Source organism: Hippopotamus amphibius, chromosome 2 (assembly GCF_030028045.1).
Source record: "Hippopotamus amphibius kiboko isolate mHipAmp2 chromosome 2, mHipAmp2.hap2, whole genome shotgun sequence".
NCBI lineage: Eukaryota > Metazoa > Chordata > Mammalia > Artiodactyla > Hippopotamidae > Hippopotamus > Hippopotamus amphibius.
In genome coordinates this window covers 203,604,770-203,631,147 of record NC_080187.1, presented here as the reverse complement: position 1 = coordinate 203,631,147, position 26,378 = coordinate 203,604,770, and the positions used below count along the sequence as shown (strand labels likewise).

Here is a 26,378-nt window from a genome sequence, read left to right as displayed (position 1 = left end):
TCCATGTACATTTTTTGCCCTTTTTGTATTCTTTATATCCTCAAGTCGTTAAAGGATTCTGCCTGTGAGCTGTATCATCCAGAGGAAGTCATCTGCCAGCAACCTACCCATTCATTTCATTTGTGTTTCTACCACACATTTATCAAAACCTTTCCCTGAAAGTCTTACATCCTGTCGTTATTACATTTCCAATATTTTGGTAACATTGAAATGAAAAAATTAAACTTTATATTGTAAGAAGTCGTAAGTATTACGAAGGGCATTGTGTATGGATATTTTATCCAAGTTTTGTATAATTGCACTTGCCAGGTTATTTTCTAGATTAAAGAAGATTATTCTAGATTAAAGAAAGTTTGTGAATTTCTGCTTGTATTGAAATAACAGGTCAGTTTAGAATAAAGTAAGGTGAATTGTATCAAAATTTGCTGTCAGGAAGAAGTCTCTTGTTTTCTTTTCTGTCCTCTAGTCTGCTAACTTGAATTTTATCCTTTTCTCACTAAAATGCTTCCACTGAGAAGGACGTAAACGTAAAAAGCACAAAAAACATTTTAAGAAACCTTTTAAAAGTCTTGATCGCTCAAAAGGTAGGTAAAAGTAGTTTTTATGCCGTGTGTTCTTTATACACATTGCCACTTGATTTCTGTCTTCAGAGGTAAAATGAGTGTTAGATTACAGTGTAACTTCACAAATTAAGTTTTAAGTTGGAAATGCATATTAAAATCTAAAATCTAAAGTAGAACAAGGACACTGGAATAGGTTATAATTTCCATTGAGTAGTGCCTTAGCTATCCTTTGGTCATTGATTATGAACTATGTGAGAATTTCAACTCTTGAACTTGTATTTTTCTGTTTTTTATAGATAAACCAAAAGAAGCCAAAAAGGATACATTTTTGGAAAAATTGGCAACTCAAGTAATTAAAAATGTACAAGTAAAAATCACAGACATTCACATTAAATATGAAGATGATGTAAGTACCTTAGTTTACTTGGTTTAAGTTATGTATGGTTAAGTATATTTTATGACATTGATTCTTGATTTGCCCATACAAGGCAATTTTAAATCCAAGATAGATTTTTTTCCTCCTTAGTACACTACCATATCTCCTTACTCATGTTAGGCTTTTTCATCTGGCATCAATGTGTGTAAATATTATAAAACACCATATGTTCCTTTCTAAAGCTAATTGAAGAGATTTTTTGGGTTTTCCTCTATTATTTATTTTGAATTTTGTTTAAAGACTTAGACTAATATAACGTTAAGGAACTTTTTTTTTTTTTTTAATAATGACAATACAATTTCCAGAGGTGATGAAGTAATTGGTTATAATGGTAGGTGGTAGAGAGGGGACTAAAACCTGGTCACTTGGCTGCTGGTCTTGCTTTACATTCCACCACGGTGGATTTTAACACCCACAGCTACTCACGCACAAGTGCAGCAATATTTAGAAACCACACTTCATTTATAACCAAGAAGTTTAACATTAGTTGATTAAGAACTGTTTTACTAATTAATTTTAGTTAAAATGTAATAAATATTTTGAACTTAATATGCACTGCTTTATCTTAAAGTTTGAAACATACATGCGAAGCCTTGAATTTTTTCATTTACCTAACAAATTGGAAATGCTTTTTCATCTTTTCCAAAAATGAGCTTGCTTTCTTTTTTTCTTTTTAGTTTAAGTTTGGATTGAATTAAAGTCGTCCTGCCATGTATAGAATTTATGTTACTTTCCTGATAAGTTCCTTTTGTAACTTAGTAAGACACTTGCAGTTTTTTAAGATACACCATCTCTGTCTTACACTGACTTTATCTTTTGGTTTTCTGTAGTCATTAGACTGGATTTTGCTAACAAATAAATATCTAAAAAACATGGCTCATAAATCACCTTGTTTAAAACAAACTTAGGAAAATGAAATCGACTCAACCCGTCATGGGAGTAAAAGAATTATTCTTTTATTTTTTTAAATTTTTAAATTTTTATTTATTTTTTCACATTTTAAAGCTCTTTATTGGAATATAATTGCTTTACACTGTTGTGCCAGTTTTTGCTGTACAACAAAGTGAATCATCTGTGTTTATATATACATCCCCATATCCCCTCCCTCCCGCGACTCTCTCCTACCCTCCCTATGCCATCCCTCCAAGTCATTGCCCGTCATCAAGTTGATCTCCCCGTTTTATGCAGCAGTTTCCCACTAGCTGTTTCACATTTGGTAGTGTATCTATGTCAATACTATTCTCTGTCTTTGTCCTAGCTTCCCCTTCGCCCCCTACCCCGTGTCTTCAAGTCCAAGAATTATTCTTAAAGCTAATGGCATGTTGATGAATCATAATCTCAGTTTAAACTTAAACTAAGCTTCTCTTTATTGAGAAAATACGATTCAAAATGTACATTATTTCTGTCTCTTTAATGAAAAAATACAGAGATGCATAGGAGTGGGAAAAGTAACATCAATTGGATTTAAATTGGTGTCAGTGACAAAATATATTAAAATAATCTAAAGGAAAAAAATTGAAAGCACAAAGGGATCTTCCTTATATCATGCCTCTTTCAATGTGATTACCTTAATTACTATGTCTAGAAGAATAGTGAAAAGTATAGAAAGGGGGTGGGGAAGTATAATGATTTATCACAAAGATGCTCTTTGTATGATAGCAGTAATTTATGCGTAGTGTGTTAGCTGCTGAGTTGTGTTTTATTAGTTCATTCTGAAATAGCTGCAAGTTATTTTGAGTTAGATATCCACAGGTATAAAAAGATAAATATGGGAATGAAGGAAAATACGTTTTGCCACAGATCATAATATATATGGTAATAAAAGCAAAGCTCACAAATCTCTTTATGCTTTGCAGCTATACCAGAGCACGCATTTTTCCTGTTGGAGAAGGGTATATGTGATTAAACTCAAGTCCCTGGTGGATGATTTAGAGCATTATGATTTTTCTTCTCTCTCTCATTTCCCTGTTTTCTTTCATGACCTAAAAAACGCTGACTTTTGGACATCTCTGAGGTGTTAAAAGTAATGACATCATACACACCATGGCACAGTTTAAACACTGTGTATAATTTATGTATTGAAGATCAGAAATAGATCAGAAGTTTAACATTGGCAGATTTGGAGGTTAAGGGATTGAGGAAATTAAATATTAAGAATCTTGAGTATCTTCTAACAAACCATTTTAAAAGTGTCAAGGAAATTAAAGGCTTAAAGAGACAGTTCACGTTTCTAAACGTGAAAATCTTAAATGTTTTAAAAATAACTTAGTGGCACAGTTTTATCTGCAACTCCTTGTGTTATTAATCTATGGAGAACATCTTTAATGGTATACATAAAGAGACTGTCTTTTTTAAACCATCTAGACAAGAGTCTCTTTAGTCCTAGTTAGCGAGTCTTCTCACTTCTAGTAAGAAAATAGTTCCATTGGGAAAGTATCATGTTGGTGTCATGCCTACAAAATATGGAAAATCCCAGCCGTGTTACTGTCTTCCTTCCCCTTCTTTTCCACAAATCCATTTGGGTTGTGTGACTTACTTGTAAACTCATTGTCCTATGTTGTCCATTGTAGAGTGGAGAATGGATTTACTCTATCAGTATATTTTAATGCCACTTTTTTTTCTTTGATAGGTCACAGATCCAAAGCGGCCGCTTTCATTTGGTGTCACACTGGGAGAACTTAGTCTATTGGTAAAGTTGACCTTATTTAAAATTTCTTTGGAACCTGTAAAATGTTATTCTCAAGTCACAGGGTGAATTTCCTAAAATCAGCTATTGCTGCAAATAGCTGTTTTATTTTTAGGTGTAATCTTTCTACAGCTTTTCCAGAAATTTACAGTTTTAGTGATACTTTTATTATATTCTCTAATTATTTTGATTTATCTTTGAATTTAACAAATATCAAAATATCAAGAGCAAGTGTTTTGAAAGTATTAAAAGCTGTATCTTAAATGTATAGTAAATTAGGGGAAGATGCATTTCCATAGAGTCATGTTCTTATCCAGGGTATAATTTCCAAATAGCTTATACATGTATATGTTTATATGTATGTGTATGTGTATATTTATTATATCGAAATGTACATAAGATTTTTTTTTTTAAGTATTTTATAATGCAGTTTGGTTTTTCTCTTAAAGGTCTTTAAGGATATAGAGTGTGTATATTCAGGTTGGACATTTTTTTCTATTATGCACAACTAAGTGGTAGGAAACATGTTTTAAAGTTAAGGACAGTGAGCAGTAAATCATACTGGGTACATTTTTGCCTTTTGATTAGTTATATGAGGAGGGCCTTAGGAGATAGAGAAGAAAAAATGAAAGAGAAGTAGATTATTAAACAGAAAAAGGACATTGTTACATGGAGTCCTTAGGAACTTGAACCTCCTTCTCATGCATGCAGAAAAGTAGAAATATATATCAGTTGAAGATCAGAGCAGAAAAATTAAAGAAAAGATACCAGAGAAACAAAGGAAAGGGAGTCCAGGAAGCTAGTGTTTAATACACTGTTTATCCTCTGCTTATTTCCAGAATGAATTTAAAGTAGCTTTCAATAAAAAAGAAACAATACTATAACACTTAAAGAATTCAGAATCTATGTTGTGAAAGGTAGAGAGATAACTCTTCCAGAAAAATGAGACTAACAATATTAGTTATAAGTGAGCTCACTATTCAATGTGGAGCTTCTAGCAGACCAAATGAAAAATACAAAATAGACGTGTACTTCCCATTGACTGATAACAGGAGTACTAGGGCATAAGGACCATGTGTAGTTTCCTTAGTGTGTGCTGTTGTTTGATCCTCTGTATCTTTGCTCAGATTCTTCATGTGGTTTTCTTTGCCTGTGTTATTCTTTTCCCTTAATCTGCCTGGTGAGTCTCTTCAGGTTTTGATATTTCGTTGAGGTATTACTGTCTTTCTCATTCTTTTTTTTTTTTTTTTTTAACTTCACTCTTAGAATTTACCATTCCTTCTTTTATGCTCCCCATTGTATTTTATCAAAGTACCTGTGACACAGTGCTGTCCTGGTTACCATGTTGATTTCCTCCTCTCCAGCCTTCATTCATTGATACAATAGTACCTGTATTTTAGTGTTTTCGTGATGATTAAATTAGTTTGTGTAAAACATTTGGCACATTGGCTCAGTTTCTGCTTCAGCTACTCGATTGACTATTATAACAACAATAATAGCAAACTTAGCTCTTTCTGTAGCTATACCATTCTTTTTCTTCCATCTTTCCAGTTACAAACTTATATTTAAGATAATCTTCCCATCTCTGATCTGGATCCCATCCTCCCCCAAGTCCTTAGGAGCCTTTTTCCCCTCTTTCTCTCACTCCCTCCTACCTTTTGCCCTTTCTTCCTTATTTCTGTCAATTTCCTTCTCTTTCCTAAATCTTCAGCCCTTCTTCTTCCCTCTTCTCCCTCCCCCACCTCTTCCTTCTAAGCATTTAAATGCATTCAAGTCACTCCTTTACATTAAAGTTGAAAAGCTTCTCCTTAACCTTTTCCCACCCGACCCAGGCCCCATCTAACTACTGCCTTCTCCTTCTCTTCTTTCTAACTAAATTTTTGAGAGAGTTCTCTATCTCTGCTATCTTTATTTCCCTACCTCCTAATGACTCCCTGCCCACTATACTCCTATCCTACTGCTCTACTGAAACTGTTCTTAACAAGGTCATGGGCAATGCCCTGGCCGCTTCAGGAAGTGAATTTCAGTATAACTCATAGCAGCTTTTGGCATTGCTGATCACACCAACTTTGTAGAAACATGGTCATGCTGTGATTTTCATATTCTCCTGGTTTTCTTCCTAGTTTGCAATATTTATCTATCTATCTATTTATTTATTTTTCAAGAATGTGGATCTTCTTTCATAGCTTATAGGCTAGCTCTCTGCTTTTATTCATACCCAGTTCCTTCCACAGTCAGACACAGAGTAGCTCAGTAATTATTTTCTGGATGAATGAACTCAGTTAAATTAGAACCTCCTTAATTCTGTTTTCACTGTTCCTTTGATTTTGTAATATAAAGATGTAAAGAAACCGATAACTAACATTAACCAGCGTTAGCTAGATGTCTTGTTATTCCTGAGTTATTTTGGTATGGTTATTAGAGCACTGTTTTGTGGTACATATACTTCATTTCACAGTTACGCTCTTTTTTTTCTTTTAGACTGCAAATGAACACTGGGCTCCATGCATATTAAATGAAGCAGAAAAAATTATATACAAGGTATTAGACTAGACTTTTTAATCCAGTTATTTTCCTAAGCACAAACACAGTGTATTTTCTTCAAGAAATCTTGGTGGAGCAGAATATACCACTTGAATGTGAGACAAAAGTTTAGGGTCCAGTTTTGGCTCTGTTACTACGTGACCTTCTGAAATCACTTACATATTCTCCGGTTTAGATTCTTCACCTGGAATAAACTGCATAAAATTAATGTTTCCCAAATTGTATTTCATGGAGCATTAGGTAATTGAGATATTATTAGATTTGTTGTAAAAAATATTCTCAGGTCAAGTAAGATTACTGACTGAAACAGAAAGCTGTACATAGTTAAACAGGTATGTTTTATTTTGTTTTAAACTCCAGGACTTCACAATACTTTAAATATGCTAATAAACATTGTGAATCTTCAAGAGAGATATTTAGTGTGTAGCTTTCCCCACGTTTGTTGATCATAGAATCCTCTCTCGTCACCCCTCCGTTGAAACAGCCATTTGTATCCACTGGAGGAATTCTGTCTTTCTTATTCAGTGAAATATTTACAGAGTCTGTTAAATGCTAAATTCGCAGTAAATATTTGATTATTGAATAAATGAATCCCCTTGGGAATAGTGTCCCTGGAAACACAATTTAGCAAATGCTAGATTAATAATAACGTCTCTGAAGAACATACATACACTTTCCTCCATTTTTGCATTATCTTCTTTCCTTTAAAAGTTCAAAATGGCAATTGGGTAATTTTGGGGTAGTGAACATGAGAATAATCTTTTAATATTGATTCATAATTTCAATGTGTTAGTTGCCTGACCTCTTCCAGTTTTCTTTTACAGCTTATACGACTTGATAGTCTCAGCGCCTACTGGAATGTTAACTGCAGCATGTCTTACCAGGGATCGAGGGAACAGATCTTGGTAATTTCAGTTTGTACCTTGAAGAGCTAACTACACTCCCTAAATTTGTTTTACATAAGTGGGTCTTTAATGTTTTACATCCTGTCTTTAATGAGGACAGGATATTAGTCATTTGTCTAAGTTGTATGTAACTAAGTCAGAAGTGTGCAACACAGTTTTTGGAATCCACTCCATCTTTAAAAAAACTTTTGTTTTTGAAGATCTCCGTGAAATCATTCACTTGACAGTGAGTTGAGGACCCATACTATCAAATTAAAGCTGTGTTTATGGGTTTTTTACACTCTCATTTTGATGGCATTCTTGTTGCATTGTGGAGTTTCATATGAGTGATTACTTGAAGAGTATTGTAAAGAAATATACCTTTTAGATCTAAAAAAAATGTGTTCTTAGCAAATGTTTTAAGCATTCATGATAATGCATTCTTGAATAGTGAATGACTGATTCAAAACTAAGCGTGCTAAGCCAGGCCTAGTCATGTTTGTTTACTTAGAGGACAAAGGAAGAACAGTTGAATTTTCTGAACTGACTTAATTAAAAGATTCTATCTTTTATTTCTCAGAAAGATACTATAATGGTGAATTTGCCTTTGTCTAGAAAGTGTTTGAAATCCTAATTCATGGATGGGTGTGTATGTGTGTGTGTATATATATATACACATATACACATTTTAAGTCAGAGAGGAACACAGTGTTATAATGTTGTTTCTAGATATTTAGAATTTATAAAAATTATCTACTAAAGTAATATTCTAAAGAAATATATCTATAAATAGTGCTCAGTATGTTTTTCTTATGGACTAATAATTACTAAGTTGGGAATAAAGATATTGATTTAGAACCAAATTGTGTATGTGGGGTGGGTGGGTGGCTAAATATGTATGTTTTCATTTTCATTCTCATATTATAATTCTCATTTTTTGTTTAGGATCAGCTGAAAAGTGAAATTCTTACAAGTAGCAATATACCCCCAAACCATCAATACAGTAAGTAATGGTAAAAGTTTATTTCATGCTGTAGGAAGCATGGAATTGCATACTTTATTTTAATATGGTTTTTCTGATAAAGTTATTTTAACGAAGAGAAAGTGTTAATTTTATATTTTAGTTTTAGGATGGCATATTTGGTGTCTAACACACCACTGGCGAGTGAGAAGGGCACTGTGGCTGTAGTTCACTCCCAGCAGTTACCCCCCTTGACCTCCATGTTTTCTTCCTACCTTCTTATCATCTACTTTGTTTTAGGAATTAGGTTTTCTTTTGTTTCTTTAATGACGAAATCTCTGAGATCTTGATATTCAGGTTACCCTGAGCATGTTACTATTGCAGTGTTAAGACAAACCGACTACTCCAGAGATTTTTTTTTTTAATGAAGTGTAGTTGATTTACAATATTATGTTAGTTTTAAGTGTACAGCATAGCGATTCTGTGTTTTTACAGATTATACTCCATTATGGATTATTATAAGATACTGGGTGTAATTCCCTGTGCTATACAGTAAATCCTCATTGCTTATCTGTTTTATGTATAGTAGTTTGTATCTGTTACTCTCATACCACTAATTTGTCCCTTCTCCTTCCCTCTCCTGTTTGGTAACCACAAGTTTGTTTTCTATACCTGTGAGTCTGTTTCTGTTTTGTATATACATTCATTTGTATTATTTTTTAGATTCCACATATAAGTGATATCATATAATATTTGTCTTTCTCTGTCTTATTTCACTAAGCATAATACTCTCTAGGTTCAGCCACATTGTTAAAATGGCAGTATTTCATTCTTTTTTATGGCTGAGTAATATTCCATCGTATTTATGTACCACCTCTTAATCCGTTTGTCTGTTGATGGGCACTTGGGTTGCTTCCATGTCTTGGCTATTGTAAATAGTGCTACTGTGAACATTAGGGTGCATGTATCTTTTCAAATTAGTGTTTTTATTTTTTCACAATATGTATCCAGATGTGGAATTGCTGGGTCATATGGTAGTTCTATTTTTAGTCTTTTGAGGAGCCTCCTTTCTTCACATCCTCTCCAACATTTGTTATTGGTAGACTTTTTTTTTTTCTTTTGATCTTTATTGGTGTATAGTAGCTTTACATTGTTGTGCCAGTTTCTGCTATATAACAAAGAAGATCAGGCTGTATTTATATATATGTCCCCATATCCCCTCCCTCTTGAGCCTCCCTCCCACCCTCTCTATCCCACCCCTCTAGGTCATCACCCATCATCAAGTTGATCTCCTGTGTTACGCAGTTGCTTCCCACTACCTATCTGTTTTACATCTGGTAGTGTATACATGTCAGTACTACTCTTTCACTTTGTCCCATCTTCTCCTTGCCCCCCCTCCCTATTTGTAGACTTTTTGATGGTCGCCATTCTGACAGGTGTGAGGGGTACCTCATTGTTGTTTTGATTTGAATTTCTGCAGAGATCTTTTCTAAGTAAGCTTTTCTATTCCTTGGCAGCCTCACCTTTATTTATTTTTGAATAGATCTCTAACAAAGCTGCCTGTGTGTTTATTTATCCCATTCATTTTCTCCCTTTTTAGTTTTGTTCTAAAGATCCTATTCTTTTGTTTTTATATAGTGTACCTCTTTATGTTTGTTCTCAGCTTTCATGTCCATGTTCTTCTATATTCCATGCTACTCTGGCTCACTGTTGTTGTCTTCTTACCCTTTAATAGCTGATTGCCTTTGTATGAGAGATGGCACTCTCTCTTTATATCCACAGAGCTCTCTAACGATGACCAAGTTTTCAGATGCTGTTAGTTTGTGAGAGCATTTAGTTTCGTTCGTGAAAGAACTTGCTCAGAAAAATCTACAGCTTTATTCTTAGGCATGTTCCATTTATAAATAACCTCTAAGTTAAAATTTTTATATAATTTTATGCAAATTGTAAATACTGTAAGATATCACAATTTATATACTATTAATACTATTCACAATTAAAATTTATTACATTACTTTGCTCTGTCATCTTTCCTAATACTCTTTTTCCTACTACTTCTCAACTTCAAGAATGTTGTCTTAGTTGAGTCTCAGATTATACATGTAATGATCATTTTGAAAATTATAAAGTAATAGGTAATTTTTTTCTGGGTAATATGAATTTCATTCATGATTCTGTTCCTAAATTCTGACTATGATTATATAAGATGGAAAGTAATCAAATTTTGTTTCCTATCTTGTATTAGTTTTTTTTGAAAGGGGGGCATCTCAGGCAATACTTTATTATTTTTTACAATTTTTATTGGAGTATAGCTGATTTACAATGTTGTGTTAGTTTCAGGTGTACAGCAAAGTGAATGAATTATACATATACACATATCTACTCTTTTAGATTCTTTTCCCATATAGGCCATTACAGAGTATTGAGTAGGATTCCCTGTGCTATACAGTAGGTCCTTATTAATGATCTATTTTATATATAGTAGTGTGTATATGTCAATCCCAATCTCCCAATTTATCCCTTCCCCTTGTAATAGTATTTTTATTTTAATGAATAATAAAATCATTAAATGTCTTATAGCAAGGAAGAGAAACATAGTTTTACACAGACTGTGAATAATCAAGATTAGATTGTGTTTATCTTACACGTTTCTTACTTAGAAGCATAGAACACCAGTTTCCTCCCTGGAGATTCCACTTTTACCATTGAGTTTGACAGTTTGTATTATGCAGATAAATAGATGTTTAAATAGTTTTTGGTAGTGTCTTTTTTACCCTTTTTTTTTTTTTTTTACATATTTTTGATCATTTTTCTTTACTTTCAGAGTAACAGTGTTGTCATAATTATTTGCAGTAGTTCATATGTGAGGGCATATAAACATAACTTATGTCTTCCCATGTTATATAAGTTTTCCAGCCAATATCAGCCTCTGCAAAACTCTACATGAATCCTTATGCAGAAGCAGAGCTCAAAACACCTAAACTTGATTGGAATATAGAAGTACAAAATATTGCCATTGAACTGACCAAACCTCAGGTAAGATTCATTTGGATATTTATAGCTTTGATTAGCCATGAATCGTGAGGGCTCTTGTCCTCTGTGATTATTCCTTCTTCAGTGCTCTGGTGGTTCTTTTGGTTTGTTATGTTGAGATTTGACTCCTAAAAATATGTATATTTTTAAAAGAAAATAAATACCACATATAAGAAATAGTTTTCCGTCATTTTACCTGATTTTTCCCTTACTGGTGGAGAATCTTATTATAGTGAATGACATGATTCCCATTTAATTCCCAGTTCTAGATGGAGGATTTTTAATGGTTTTTTCCTTCCTCAGACTTTAATAGCAGACACTCTTACAGTAAGTATGGTTCACTCAATTTTTAACAACTATGTTGGCAGCTTTTTCTCCTTCACTTACTTCTTAAGTTTGGTTACGTGCCTCAGGAGTTTGGATAACCCATCTGGAGAACCGGAAATGAAAGGGGGAGGGGGGATTTAGCTAATTGAGCTTTTAGTCCAGTGCAGTCCAGTACAAATATAATGCAAGTCATGTGTATGATTTTAAATTTTCTAGTAGCTACATTGGCAGAGTAAGAAGAGGATATTCGTTACTAAAATTAATAACGTTTTATTTAACTTAAATACTCACAATATTATCATGTCAACATGTAATCAAAACTAAAAATTGTTGCAATATTTTATATCAGTTTATTTTTTTCTTAAGTCTTCAAAATCTGGGGTATATTTTATACTTGCAAATACATTTAAGTTCAGACTTTCCACATGTTAAGTACTGTATAGCCACATGGTAACTCCAAGGTAGAATTGCATGAAGAAAAATAGAGAAGAAGAAGGTAGACTTCCTCTTTCTTTATCTTACCTGTAGTTGTGTGTGTGTGTGTGTGTGTGTGTATTACCCGCCATTTGAGCTGTTCACCAGATACATAGAGAATTGTTGTATAAGTGGTTAGGATGGGTGGTTAAATAGCTTTATCTTGCTTTAGATACATAATAATTTTCTGGAGCAATTTGAGACTCAGCTTATAGATAGTCACAGCTTGAAATGATGGTCCAGAGGAAAATATATAGTTTCAGAAATAAGCATGTTTCATGTCAGTGGTTATGGATACCATATTTCATTGGTTCTAAGATTTACGTTTATTTCACGCTTTAATATATTTGAAAATAGGTTGTACGTTATCATTGGTGGTATGACAGTTTAATTGGCAGTACTGTTTTCTTTTGTAGTAGAACTTAAAGTTATCTTACAACTTATAATCGGTGGTGCCTTAAATTTGATGAAATACATTATTGAATTACCAGACAACTGTGATATGTGTTTATTCAGGTGTGCAATGTAACAAATGTAACTTGGTTTTTGTTTTAATAGTACTTAAGTATGATTGACCTTTTGGAGTCAGTGGATTATATGTTTAGAAATGCTCCTTACAGGAAATATAAGCCTTATTTACCGCTTCATACCAATGGTCGACAATGGTAAGTTAGAATTTCTTAAAAAATGTTTTATGAGAACCGTGTAATCTGATAGTTAGGGACTTTCAGAGCCAAGAAACCTTTAAAGCCATGTGATGGTGTCACTTTTTTTTTTTATCTTTTATATTATGTCCTTGTTACTTTTTTTAATAAACACATTCTCTTGTACTCCTGCTCCTAGATTATTCCCACATTCTTAACTTAGCATTCAAGACTTTCGACATGTTTTTGATCTTATTGCCCTTCAGTCATGCATATGAACTCAGTGTTGCAACCATTTTGGGTTACTATTAATTTCACACAACATGTCATTTTGTGTCTTTATGATTTTGCTTTGGCATACCCTCTTCCTGGAGTGGTTTGCTCATTTCATAATCTGTTTAAGTCAGAGAATTGAAGTACTGGGGAATTGAAATGTTATCTCTGAGCTTTTAGAGGAATGCAGTTAATAACAAAAAAAAGTAACAGTGTAGCTCTAATATGTCAAAGCTGTTTTCCTGCTTTTTCTTAAACTTTCATATTCAAATGTGCGTTAACAAAATTTGATTTGCAGGTGGAAATATGCAATTGATTCTGTTCTTGAAGTTCATATAAGAAGGTATACACGGATGTGGTCATGGAGTAACATAAAAAAACACAGGCAATTGCTCAAGAGTTATAAAAGTGCCTACAAAAATAAGCTAACCCAGACTAAAGTCCCAGAAGAAATGCAGAAACAAATTCAGGTATATCTTGAATATATTGGTGAAAACTATTATTTGGTAAATCATCCTTTAATGTTAATTCTTCTAAATTTAAATTAACGTATAATTTTAGAAAGAACAGAACTGAGCTCTTTTTGAGAGAATTGTATGGAAAATGCAGAATGTTTTTCCCGCATTTTTTTTCTTTAAATAAAACCTTCCTAATGCCAGGTTACTATAAACTATTTGGAAGAATGTGTTTGGTTTTTATAATAATATTTAGAAAATCAATATCAGAACTGTTCAAATATGTGTTTATTATTAGCTAGATGTGTATTGTTAGTTTTGTAAGTGGCTTTTTTTTAAAGAGTTCAAAGTATTATTTGTAAAAAAATCTTATTCCTCAAGACAGGAGTCTTATTTACCCACTTCTGAAATATAGAAAAACACCATACTGAATACATAATTAGCTTAATATCAACTGATCTTGATATCACCGTTTTTGCCACAAATTCATAATGTAAACAGTTAATCAAATTGTTATTCTGAAATATATGACAAATATTAATATATTAGAAAAAGCATCAAGTTTCTCAACATCTTAGGTCTGGTATTCTCATCTATAAAATGGAAATAGTATCTGTCTTACAGAGTTGTGAGAATTTCATGAAATAACACATAGAGCATCTGACACACAGGTCACCCAGTACATGTTAGATTACTCTTACATAAATTCCCCAAGTTGGTTTCTGCTTAGTGTACTTGATTTGAAGAACTTTACCTTCTTAAATTTTGTGTTTTATTAAGGTGCCTTTAGTACAATGATTGTTAAGTAACATAGAAAAGAAGGAGTCAGAAGTAACAACCATAAGGCTTAATACCTAAAACAGGTCCCCCTCCAAAATATTTTTGTTTCCATTTGCATGTCTGGCTATCTCTGTATTATAGTGGTCTCATTAAAATTCTTATTTTCATATTGTATTTAATGAAAATTGACTTTCTTGGAAAACTGTTTCTCACCTTGAAAAAAGTAAAAATGTAAAAGCCAAGTGTATGTTCAAATTTGTTCTTATACTTTCATTAGATCACAAGTGCTATCTATTCATGGACTAGAATAAGCCTAGAAATCATAGAAGAAAAAAATTTTTTTAATCTAATGAACATTTTGTTTACAAGTATCTCTTTGTTTTATAGGATCTGGAGAAGACTCTAGATGTTTTTAACATAATTTTAGCAAGGCAACAAGCACAAGTTGAGGTAATCATTTTTATGAGCTGATTTTATGTTTTAAACATATTAATACTATTCCTTTCAACCTGGGATCAAGAAATTTAAGTCTCATGGGAAGTTGTTTAGATTTACTCAAGTGAGAATAAAAGTTGAATTTTCATGGCTTCATTTAGTCGCAGGAGAAAATAAAATTGGAATATTGGGAAAAAAGCCCCACTAACATGAAGGGGAACATTTTCTAATTTTATAACAAAAAATTCGCTAATCCCTCAAAAGAAAGTAAGTAAAAGTCATTCATAATCCTAGCAGCACAGAATGCTGGTGTTAACATTTTGCTGTGTAGGCTTCCAGTTTTTCTCTCATGCATATGTACCTGGTTATTTATGCTTTGTATCCCCCATTTCTTTTCCTTTATTTCCTCTTCCCTCCCTCCCTTCCTCCTTTCCTTCACCCGTCTTCTTTTTTCCATCCTTCCCTCTTCTCCCTCTGTTTTTCTCTTCCTTCCTTCTTTTCTTTTTTTCTAAAATTGGACTCAATCTGTTTGTAATGTTTCATAATTGCTGATTTATCCCACTTGGTAACTTATCCTCATCGTCCCATGTCATTTCTATTATTCCGTCACATGCCTTTTTTGGTAATTAAAAAAATAAATTAAAAGTGCAATAAACTCATTATAGAGAAGTTAGAAAATAAAGATCCACACCCTAAAGATAATTGCTGTTAATACCTTTCTATGTATTCCTTTAGTCTTTTTTATAGTCATAGATCTTTATACACATACTCATGTTTTTAAATGGGATCAAAGCATACGCACTTGTGCATTCACATACGTAGCAAATGCTCATTGAGTGCCTGTTGTACTAGCATAATTGTTATGGCTGTGGACTTGAGAGTCAGATGGTCTGTATTCTAATCCCAGCTTTGCCATCTGCTACTGTGTGACCTTGGGTTGACTGTTTAACCTGCATGAGCCTCAGTTTCCTCATTTGTAAAACAAGATTAATGCATAGTACCTACATCATAGGGTTATCGTGTGGAGTGCACGGTAAACCACATAAACCATGTAGACCATTATGTGGCTGGCGCAAAGGAATTACTAAGTGACTGTTTTCTTCTTCATCAGCATCATCTGCATTAGTTTACAGAAGTGAGCAAAACAGACAGAAATCCCTTACATTCTAGTAAGAAGGAGGAGAACAAACAAAAACATAGGCACAAATAAAGGAGAAAGGAATAAAGGATGTAAAGAACAGTCTTGAGGACATGGAAGGGGGGGAAGGGGAAGCTGGGACGAAGTGAGAGAGTAGCACTGACATATATACACTACCATGTGTGAAATAGATGGCTAGTCGGAAGCTTCTGCATAACACAGGGAGGTCAACTCGATGACGGGTGATGACTTAGAGGGATGGGATGGGGAGGGTGGGAGGGAGGCTCGAGAGGGAGGGGATATGGGGATATATGTATAAATACAGCTGATTCGCTTCATTGTACAGCGGAAACTGGCACAACAGTGTAAAGCAATTATACTCCAATAAAGATCTGATAAAAAAAACCCCCACGATGTCTTCAATAGGACTTGAACAGAAAATCTACAATTGAAGAAATGCAAATGGCAAGCATATTTAAAAGTAAAACCAAGTAATCAAAGACAAGAATAATAAAGCAAGCTTGCAGAAGGAAAAAATTCTTTTTCTTCCCTGTCAAATAAGTGAAATTCACTTTGTCCCTGAGCCTCAATTTCTCACCTTGTCTCAAAGAATAGTGACTGGCAAGAGTATAATGAACAGGCATTCCTTCCATTGTTGATGGAGTTCATGTTAGTCCAGTCCTTATTAAGAACATTTGGAAATGTAAATCAAGATTTAAGCGTTTTTTGTTTTTGTTTTTTCAAATAGTTAGACCCAGAAATCCCACTTTGGAGAATCTAGCCTAAATAGTCATTAAAGGGGAGATGGAAATCTCTATGTAAAGATGTATCCTTGGGGCAGCATTTACTTCAAAATATTAGAAACATCCTAACTGTTCAAAGCTTTTGATGCTAATGGCAAGTTTTCAGTAATGTTGGAAAATATTTGCTAAAATGTTAAAGATGAGAAAAGGTACAACTATTCAAAAAATAAACCTGTGCATTAAAAACAAAACAAACAAAAGGAATATAGAGTGCTAGAACTAGGCAGTGATGTTGATGGAGGTTCCAATTTTAAATAGGGTGGTCAGGGAAAGCCTCACTAAGAAGGATGCATTTCAGCAAAGAGCTGAAGAAGGTGAGGGAGTCAACCAGAAAGATACCTAAGGGAAAAGTATACGAGGCAGCAGTAATACAGCAAGCTAAAAGGTTTTGTAGTAGGAGCACATCAGACTCATTTGGGGAACGAAGTAGAGTAGTGAGAGAGAGGAGAGACTGGTGGTTAATGAGGTCAGAGAAGTAAGGTAGTGGAGGAGTGGGAGGGATGCTTGTGGGAGTTGGAGAGGATGCCAGATTGTGTAAGGTCTTATAAGTAGTTGTGTGGATTTTGACTTTTATTCTGAATTGAGGAGCCATTTTGAGAACAGAATGATGTAATCCAACTTAGGTTTTAAAAGTTACTCTGGCTGCTCTTTTGAAAACACTATAGAGGGAGAGCAAGGGTGAAAACAGGGAAGACAGTAAGGATGCTACTGAAAGATTTGAGGTGAGTGATAGTAGAAGCTTGGCTGAGAATAGTTGCAACAGAGGTGATGAGAAAGGGTCAAATTCTGGATGTATTTTGAAGGTAGAGCCAGTATTTCCGAACTGATTAGATGTGGGTCGTATGAGAGAGAAGTTGAAAGTGACTAAGAATTTTGGCTTGGAGCAGTTGGGAAGGATGGAGTTGCCATAAAATGAGATGGGGAAGACTGGATGGACCACACTTGGGTGTGATGGGAAAAGTTTAGGAGTTCATTTTGGGACTGAGAGTTTTAGTTATCTTTTAGACATTAACATGGAGATAGGGAGTATGCAATTGGATACATGAATGTGCAGTTTAGGAGAGAAGTCTGTGCTGGATATATAAATTTAGAAGGGGTCAGCACATAGATGTTATTTAAAGCCATGACATTGGATGAGATCACCTAAGAAGGTAGAGTAGCTGGAGAAGAGGGCTTCAAAGACCCAAAGTATTTGTATTGTTTATAACAGGTCAGAGAGATGAAAGCCAGCAATAGTGAGCATGGAGGAGTTGCCAGAGATGTAGGTGGAGAGATCTATGAATGTAATAACCTCAAAGCCAAGTGAAGGGCTTCCCTAGTAGCACAGTGGTTAAGAATCCACCTGCCAATGTAGGGGACACAGGTTTGAGCCCTGGTCTGGGAAGGTCCCCCATGCTGCGGAGCAACTAAGCCCATGCACCACAACAACTGAGCCTGCCTGCGCTCTAGAGCCTGCAAGCCACAATTATTGAGCCCACGTGCTACAACTGCTGAAGCCCACATGCCTAGAGCCCGTGCTCTGCAACAAGAGAACCCACTGCAATGAGAAGCCCATGCACTGCAACGAAGAGTAGCCCCGGCTTTCTGCAACTACAGAAAGCCAATGCGCAGCAACGAAGACCCATTGCAGCCAATAAATAAATAAATTTAAAAATAAAAGCCAAGTGAAGAAAGGATTTTGAGGAACAGGGAGTGATCAGCTGTGACAGATGCATTTGAGTGGTCAGCTGAAATGAGGACTGAGGATTTACCAAATATGGGATGTTTCAGCCATTATTTCTGCAAATAATTTTTTGGTCCCTATTTCTTTCTTCTTTCCTTCTTGGTCTCCAATTAAAAATACACACACACACACACACACACACACACACACACGTAAATATGTCCATATATACATGTATATGACCTTTTGATGTTATACCACAGGTTCCTGAGGCCATGTTCATTTTTTTCCATTAATCTTTTTTCCTCTGTTCTTCTGATTGGATAATTTCTCAATCAATCTCTTTTCAAGTTTACTCTTTTGTCTGTCATCTCCATTTTACTGTTGAGCCCACCTTCAGTTTTTTATTTCTCCAAAGAAGATATACAGATGGCCAACAAACACATGAAAAGATGCTCAACATCACTAATCATCAGAGAAATGCAAGTCAAAGCCACAATGAGGTATCACCTCACACCAGTCAGAATGGCCATCAACCACAAAATCTGGAAACAATAAATGTTGGAGAGAGTGTGGAGAAAAGGGAACTCTCCTGCACTGTTGGTGGGAATGTAAGTTGGTATAGCCACTATGGAATACAGTTTGGAGATTCCTTAAAAAACTAAAAATAAAAAAAATAAAAAAAATAAAAAAAACTAAAAATAGAACTACCATATGATCCAGGAATCCCACTACTGGGCATATACCCAGAGAAAACCATAATCCCAAAAGAAACATGTACCATAATGTTTATTGCAGCACTATTTACAATAGCCAGGACATGGAAGCAACCGAAATGCCCATCAACAAATGAATGGATAAAGAAGATGTGGCATATATATACAATGGAATATTACTCAGCTATAAAAAGGGATGAGATGGAGCTATTTGTAATGAGGTGGATAGACCTAGAGTCTGTCATACAGAGTGAAGTAAGTCAGAGAAAGACAAATATTGTATGCTAACTCACATATACGGAATCTGTTGTCTCATTTGACGCATAATTGATGAGGAATCTGCTTTTGTTGGCAGAATTTAGCTCCCTGTGGCTGTGGCATGGAGGACTTGTTTCTTGCTGGCTGTTGGCTAGAGCCTGCCCTCAGCTCATAAATAACACTTCAGTTACTTGTCAAATGGGCCTCCCAACTTAGGCAGCCCACAGTATGGCAGCTTGCTTCTTCAAAGGGAGAGGGAGATTCTAGCAAAACAGCTGCTACAGTTCTGTGCACATAATTACGTATAGCTCATCACCTTTGCCGTATCCTGTTTGTTAGAAACAAGTCACAGGTCATGCCCACACTCAAGGGAAGGAGAGTGTCCAAGGGTAAGAACACCAGGAGGGAGAAGTTACAGGGCAGGTGGGGAATGAGTACAACATGTGAAAAAAAATGTGAGGGACTCACTATTGGGGTCACTTCTCCAAGTGTTGGCTTCCCTCCACCATCTGCCTGCTTTGCTTACTTTTCAGAGTCTGTGGTAGTTATTTTTTGTTTTGTCCAGAACTTCTTGTAATAAGCGATGAAGATTGGGTTGTAGAGGGTTTAGGCCATCGTGGAACTGAAAGTTCACCATTGGATTTAGCCATAAGGAAATCATTTAAAAAGCAAGTTTTATAGAATATTATGGGTAGAAATTTGATAACGAATGAGAGAGAGTGGAACATGAGGAATTGGAGAGAGTGAGTACAGACAGTTATGGTACTTCACTGTAAGTGGAAAACAAGATAAAGGAAGTGGCAACTGGTGGGGATTGTGGAGTCAAGAAAAGGTTTTGTAAGTTGCTTTTCTTTCTTTTAAAAAATTTTATAGTGTTCTGTTTTATATAGTATTCCATAAAATTGTTTATCCAGCATAATTTTTAATAACTGAACTAGTATTCCATTCTGTTCATATACCAGAATTTACTTCACTATTTCCTACTGGCTACATTTAATTATAAATGACACTACAATGAGTAGTCTTGTCTTTAAATTTTCTCAAACATCTCTTATTTTCTTTTTTTTATTTTCTTTTTTTTAATTGAAGTATAATTAATTTACATTTCAGGTGTATAGCAAAGTGATTCGGTTATACATATATATTCTTTTTTTATTATTTTATTTTATTTTTTTATTGGAATATAATTGCATTACACTTTTGTACCAGTTTTTGAGGTACACCAAGGTCAATCATCTGTATTTATACACACATCCCCGTATTCCCTCCCTCCCTCGACTCCCCCCCACCCTCCCCATCCCAGTCCTCTAAGGCATCTTCCATCCTCGAGTTGTTTTTTTTCTTCTTACTCCTAAATATTTTTTTTTAAATTTTTTTGGGGGTACACCAAGTTCAATCATCTGTTTTTATACACATATCCCCGTATTCCCTCCCTCCCTCGACTCCCCCCCCACCCTCCCTCAAGTCCCCCCCACCCTCCCTGGCCCAGTCCTCTAAGGCATCTTCCATCCTCGAGTTGAACTCCCTTTGTTATACAACAGCTTCCCACTGGGTATCTATTTTATAGTTGGTAGTATATATATGTCTGTGCTACTCTCTCGCTTTGTCTCAGCTTCCCCTTTACCCCCCACCCCCCAAACCTCGAGTTCTCCACTCCATTCCCTGCATCTGCATCCTTGTTCTTGTCTTGTCACTGAGTTCATCAGTACCATTTTTAGTTTCTGTATATATGAGTTAGCATACAATATTTGTCTTTCTGACTTACTTCACTCTGTATGACAGACTCTGGGTCTATCCACCTCATTACATATAGCTCCATCTCATCCCTTTTTATAGCTGAGTAATATTCCATTGTATATATATGCCACATCTTCTTTATCCATTCATTTGTTGATGGGCATTTCGGTTGCTTCCATGTCCTGGCTATTGTAAATAGTGCTGCAATAAACATTATGGTACATGTTTCTTTTGGGATTCTGGTTTTCTCTGGGTATATGCCCAGTAGTGGGATTCCTGGATCATATGGTAGTTCTATTTTTAGTTTTTTTTATTTTTTTTATTTTTTTTATTTTTAGTTTTTTAAGGAATCTCCAAACTGTATTCCATAGTGGCTATACCAACTTACATTCCCACCAACAGTGCAGGAGAGTTCCCTTTTCTCCACACTCTCTCCAACATTTATTGTTTCCAGATTTTGTGGTTGATGGCCATTCTGACTGGTGTGAGGTGATACCTCATTGTGGCTTTGACTTGCATTTCTCTGATGATTAGTGATGTTGAGCATCTTTTCATGTGTTTGTTGGCCATCTGTATATCTTCTTTGGAGAAATGTCTATTTAGGTCTTGCGCCTATTTTTGGATTGGATTATTTGGTTTTTTGGTATTAAGCTGCATGAGCTGCTTGTATATTTTGGAGATAAATCCTTTGTCCGTTGTTTCGTTGGCAAGTATTTTCTCCCATTCTGAGGGTTGCCTTCTTGTCTTGTTTATGGTTTCTTTCGCTGTGTAAAAGCCTTTAAGTTTCATTAGGTCCCATTTGTTTATTCTTGATTTTATTTCCATGATTCTAGGAGGTGGGTCAGAAAGGATCTTGCTTTGATGTATGTCATAGAGTGTTCTGCCTATGACAAACATCTCTTATTTTCTTAAGGACAAATTCCCCAAGGTGGCTCAGAGAGTGTGAATATTTTAAAAGGTATTTGCTATTTCTATGGATTGTTCCTATGAATTAGAGGAATATTTTGCCAGAAGAAACAGATAATTCCAATTACCCCTAAATTAAGTTACTTTAGTTTAATTGGGTGTTCTTAATAACACTTACCAGTTGCTTAAAAATTGAAGGAAGAGGGTAAATTATTGGTTGCTGTGGCTAAAGAAGGATGGGATGCAGACGAAGAAAAGGCCGTTAGATTCATTCAGGATTGATTTTTTTTTTTGTTATAGTGGAAAATCTGCAGGGCCAGAGAGTTTAAAATGTAGTCAGAGGATTGGCTGAAGTTATTTACCATGGCCTCTTAGTTGGACAGGGAAGGGAAGTGAAGGCAGCAGAGGTGATATTTAGGAAAAAATGAAAGGGTTATGCATCTCTTCATATTAGGGTTTTGTTTTTTTTGTTTTTTTTTGGGGGGGTACACCAGGTTCAATCAACTGTTTTCATACACACATCCCCATATTCCCTCCCCTCCCCGACGACCCCCCCCCCCGAGTCCCCCCCACCCTCCCCGCCCCAGTCCTCCAAGGCATCCTCCATCCTCGAGCTGGACTCCCCCTGCCATACAACAACTTCCCACCGACCATTCCACAGTCGGCAGTACATACATGTCTGTGCCACTCCCTCGCCTCCTCCCAGCCCCCCCCCCACCACCCGCCCTCCCCCACACCCCGAGCTCTCCAGTCCATTCTCTGTATCTGCTTCCTTGTTCTTGTCACTGAGTTCATCAGTACCATTTTTAGATTCCGTATATGTGAGTTAGCATACAATATTTGTCCTTCTCTTTCTGACTTACTTCACTATGTATGACAGATTGTAGTTCTATCCACCTCATTACATATAGCTCCATCTCATCCCTTTTTATAGCTGAGTAATATTCCATTGTATATATATGCCACATCTTCTGTATCCATTCATTTGTTGATGGGCATTTAGGTTGCTTCCATGTCCTGGCTATTGTAAAGAGTGCTGCAATAAACATTATGGTACAAGTTTCTTTTGGGATTATGGTTTTCTTTGGGTATATGCCCAGGAGTGGGATGACTGGATCATATGGTAGTTCTATTTGTAGTTTTTTAAGGAACCTCCAAATTGTTTTCCATAGTGGCTGTACCAACTTACATTCCCACCAACAGTGCAGGAGAGTTCCCTTTTCTCCACACCCTCTCCAACATTTGTTGTTTCCAGATTTTGTGATGATGGCCATTCTGATTGGTGTGAGGTGATACCTCATTGTGGCTTTGACTTGCATTTCTCTGATGATGAGTGATGTTGACCATCTTTTCATGTGTTTGTTGGCCATCTGTATGTCTTCTTTGGAGAAATGTCTATTTAGGTCTTCTTCCCATTTGTGGATTGGGTTATTTGCTTTTTTGGTATGAAGCTGCATGAGCTGCTTGTATATTTTGGAGGTTAATCCTTTGTCCGTTGTTTCATAGGCAATTATTTTTTCCCATTCTGAGGGTTGCCTTTTAGTCTTGTTTATGGTTTCTTTTGCTGTGCAAAAGCTTTTAAGTTTCATGAGGTCCCATTCATTTATTCTTGATTTTATTTCCATGATTCTAGGAGGTGGGTCAAAAAGGATGTTGCTTTGATGTATGTCAAAGAGTGTTCTGCCTATGTATTCCTCTAGGAGTTTTATCGTGTCTGGCCTTACATGTAGGTCTTTAATCCATTTGGAGTTTATTTTTGTGAATGGTGTTAGGAAGTGTTCTAATTTCATTCTTTTACATGTTGCTGTCCAATTTTCCCAGCACCACTTATTGAAGAGGCTGTCTTTTTCCCATTGTATGCTCGTGCCTCCTTTGTCAAAGATAAGGTGCCCATATGTGTTTGGGCTTACTTCTGAGTTCTCTATTCTATTCCATTGATCTTCCTTTCTCTTTTTGTGCCAGTACCATACTGTCTTGATCACTATGGCCTTGTAGTATAGTTTGAAGTCAGGAAGCCTGATTCCACCAACTCCATTTTTCCTTCTCAAGATTGCTTTGGCTATTCGGGGTCTTTTGCGTTTCCATACAAATCGTAAGATTTCTTGCTCTAGTTCTGTGAAAAATGCCATTGGTAATTTGATCGGGATTGCATTGAATCTGTAAATTGCTTTGGGTAGTACAGACATTTTCACGATGTTGATTCTTCCAATCCAGGAACATGGTATGTCCCTCCATCTGTTTGTGTCATCTTTGATTTCTTTCATCAATGTCTTAAAGTTTTCTGCATACAGATCTTTTGCCTCCTTAGGCAGGTTTATTCCTAGGTATTTTATTCTTTTGGTTGCAATGGTGAATGGGAGAGTTTCCTTAATTTCTCTTTCTGCTCTTCTGTTGTTCGTGTATAGGAATGCAAGAGATTTCTGTTCATTAATTTTGTATCCTGCTACTTTACTAAACTCATCAATGAGTGCTAGCAGTTTTCTGGTAGAGTCTTTAGGGTTTTCTATATATAATATCATGTCATCTGCAAAGAGTGACAATTTGACTTCTTCTTTTCCAATTTGGATTCCTTTAATTTCTTTTTCTTCTCTGATTGCTGTGGCTAACACTTCCAAAACTATGTTGAATAACAGTGGTGAGAGTGGACACCCTTGTCTTGTTCCTGTTCTTAGAGGGAATTCTTCCAGTTTTTCTCCATTGAGAACAATGTTGGCTTTTGGTTTGTCATATGTGGCTTTTATTATGTTGAGGTAATTTCCTTCTATGCCCATTTTCTGGAGAGCTTTTATCATAAATGGATGTTGAACTTTGTCAAAAGCTTTTTCTGCATCTATTGAAATGATCATATGGTTTTTATCCTTCAATTTGTTGATATGATGTATCACGTTGATTGATTTGCGTATATTGAAGAATCCTTGCATCCCAGGGATAAACCCCACTTGATCGTGGTGTATGATTTTTTTAATGTGCTGTTGCAGTCTGTTAGCTAGTATTTTGTTGAGGATTTTTGCATCTATATTCATCAGTGATATTGGTCTGTAGTTTTCTTTTTTTGTGACATCTTTGCCTGGTTTTGGTATCAGGGTGATGGTGGCCTCGTAGAATGAGTTTGGGAGTGCTCCGCCTTCTGCAATATTTTGGAAGAGTTTGAGAAGGATAGGTGTTAACTCTTCTCGAAATGTTTGATAGAATTCGCCTGTGAATCCATCTGGTCCTGGGCTTTTCTTTGTTGTTAGATTTTTAATCACAGCCTCGATTTCCGTAGTTGTGATTGGTCTGTTCATATTTTCTATTTCTTCCTTGTTAACTCTTGGAAGATTGTATTTTTCTAAGAATTTATCCATTTCTTCTAGTTATCCAATTTATTGGCATATAGTTGCTTGTAGTAATCTCTCATGATCATTTGTATTTCTGTGGTGTTGGTTGTTACTTCTCCTTTTTCACTTCTAATTCTGTTGATTTGCGTCTTCTCCCTTTTTTTCCTAATGAGTCTGGCTAATGGTTTATCAATTTTGTTTATCTTCTCAAACAACCAGCTTTTAGTTTCATTAATTTTTGCTATTGTTTCCTTCCTATCTTTTTCATTTATTTCTGCTCTGATCTTTATGATTTCTTTCCTTCTGCTCACTTTGGGGTTTCTTTGTTCTTCTTTCTCTAATTGTTTTAGGTGTAAGGTTAGGTTGTTTATTCGATGTTTTTCTTGTTTCTTGAGGTAGGACTATATTGCTATAAACTTCCCTCTTAGAACTGCTTTTGCTGTGTCCCATAGGTTTTGGGTTGTTGTGTTTTCATTGTCATTTGTTTCTAGATATTATTTGATTTCCTCTTTGATTTCTTTAATGATTTCTTGGTTGTTTAATAGTGTATTGTTTAGCCTCCATGTGTTTGTATTTTTTGCAGTTTTCTTCCTGTAATTTATATCTAGTCTCATGGCGCTGTGGTCAGAGAAGATGCTTGATATGATTTCAGTTTTCTTGAATTTACCAAGGCTTGATTTGTGACCCAAGATGTGATCTATCCTGGAAAATGTTCCGTGTGCACTTGAGAAGAACGTGTATTCTCTTGTTTTTGGATGGAATGTCCTATAAATATCAATTAAGTCGAGATGGTCTCATGTGTCATTTAAAGCTTGTGTGTCTTTATTTATTTTCTGTTTGGATGATCTGTCCATTGATGTGAGTGGGGTGTTCAAGTCTCCCACTGTTATTGTGTTCCTGTCGATGTCCCCTTTTATAGCTGTTAGCATTTGCCTTATGTATTGAGGTGCTCCTATATTGGGGGCATAGATATTTACCATTGTGATATGTTCTTCTTGGATGGATCCCTTGATCATTATGTAGTGCCCTTCCTTGTCTCTTTTAATAGTCTTTACTTTCAAGTCTAATTTGTCTGATATGAGTATTGCTACTCCAGCTTTCATTTGACTTCCATTTGCATGGAATATCTTTTTCCATCCCTTCAGTTTCAGTCTATATGTATCCCTTGGTCTGAAGTGGGTTTCTTGTAGGCAGCATATGTAAGGGTCTTGTTTTTGTATCCATTCAGCCAGTCTGTGTCTTTTGTTTGGAGCATTTAATCCATTTACATTTAAAGTGATTATTGACATGTGTGTTCCAATTACCATTTTCTTAATTGTTTTGGGTTTGTATTTGTAGGTGTTTT

General features: G+C 35.4%; 1 protein-coding gene across 2 annotated transcripts in view; it reads left to right on the top strand.

The window, feature by feature from the left end:
- Nucleotides 1–26,378, top strand: part of VPS13C (vacuolar protein sorting 13 homolog C) — a 186,053-nt gene that overhangs the window by 28,374 nt on the left and 131,301 nt on the right. For both annotated transcript variants that reach the window (XM_057722664.1, XM_057722666.1), the window contains exons 6-14: nucleotides 860–969; nucleotides 3,629–3,688; nucleotides 6,167–6,226; nucleotides 7,054–7,134; nucleotides 8,059–8,116; nucleotides 10,983–11,110; nucleotides 12,467–12,573; nucleotides 13,124–13,295; nucleotides 14,448–14,510. In XM_057722664.1, coding sequence (XP_057578647.1) covers nucleotides 860–969; nucleotides 3,629–3,688; nucleotides 6,167–6,226; nucleotides 7,054–7,134; nucleotides 8,059–8,116; nucleotides 10,983–11,110; nucleotides 12,467–12,573; nucleotides 13,124–13,295; nucleotides 14,448–14,510 — 839 coding nt within the window. The remainder of the gene's footprint in view (nucleotides 1–859; nucleotides 970–3,628; nucleotides 3,689–6,166; nucleotides 6,227–7,053; nucleotides 7,135–8,058; nucleotides 8,117–10,982; nucleotides 11,111–12,466; nucleotides 12,574–13,123; nucleotides 13,296–14,447; nucleotides 14,511–26,378) is intronic.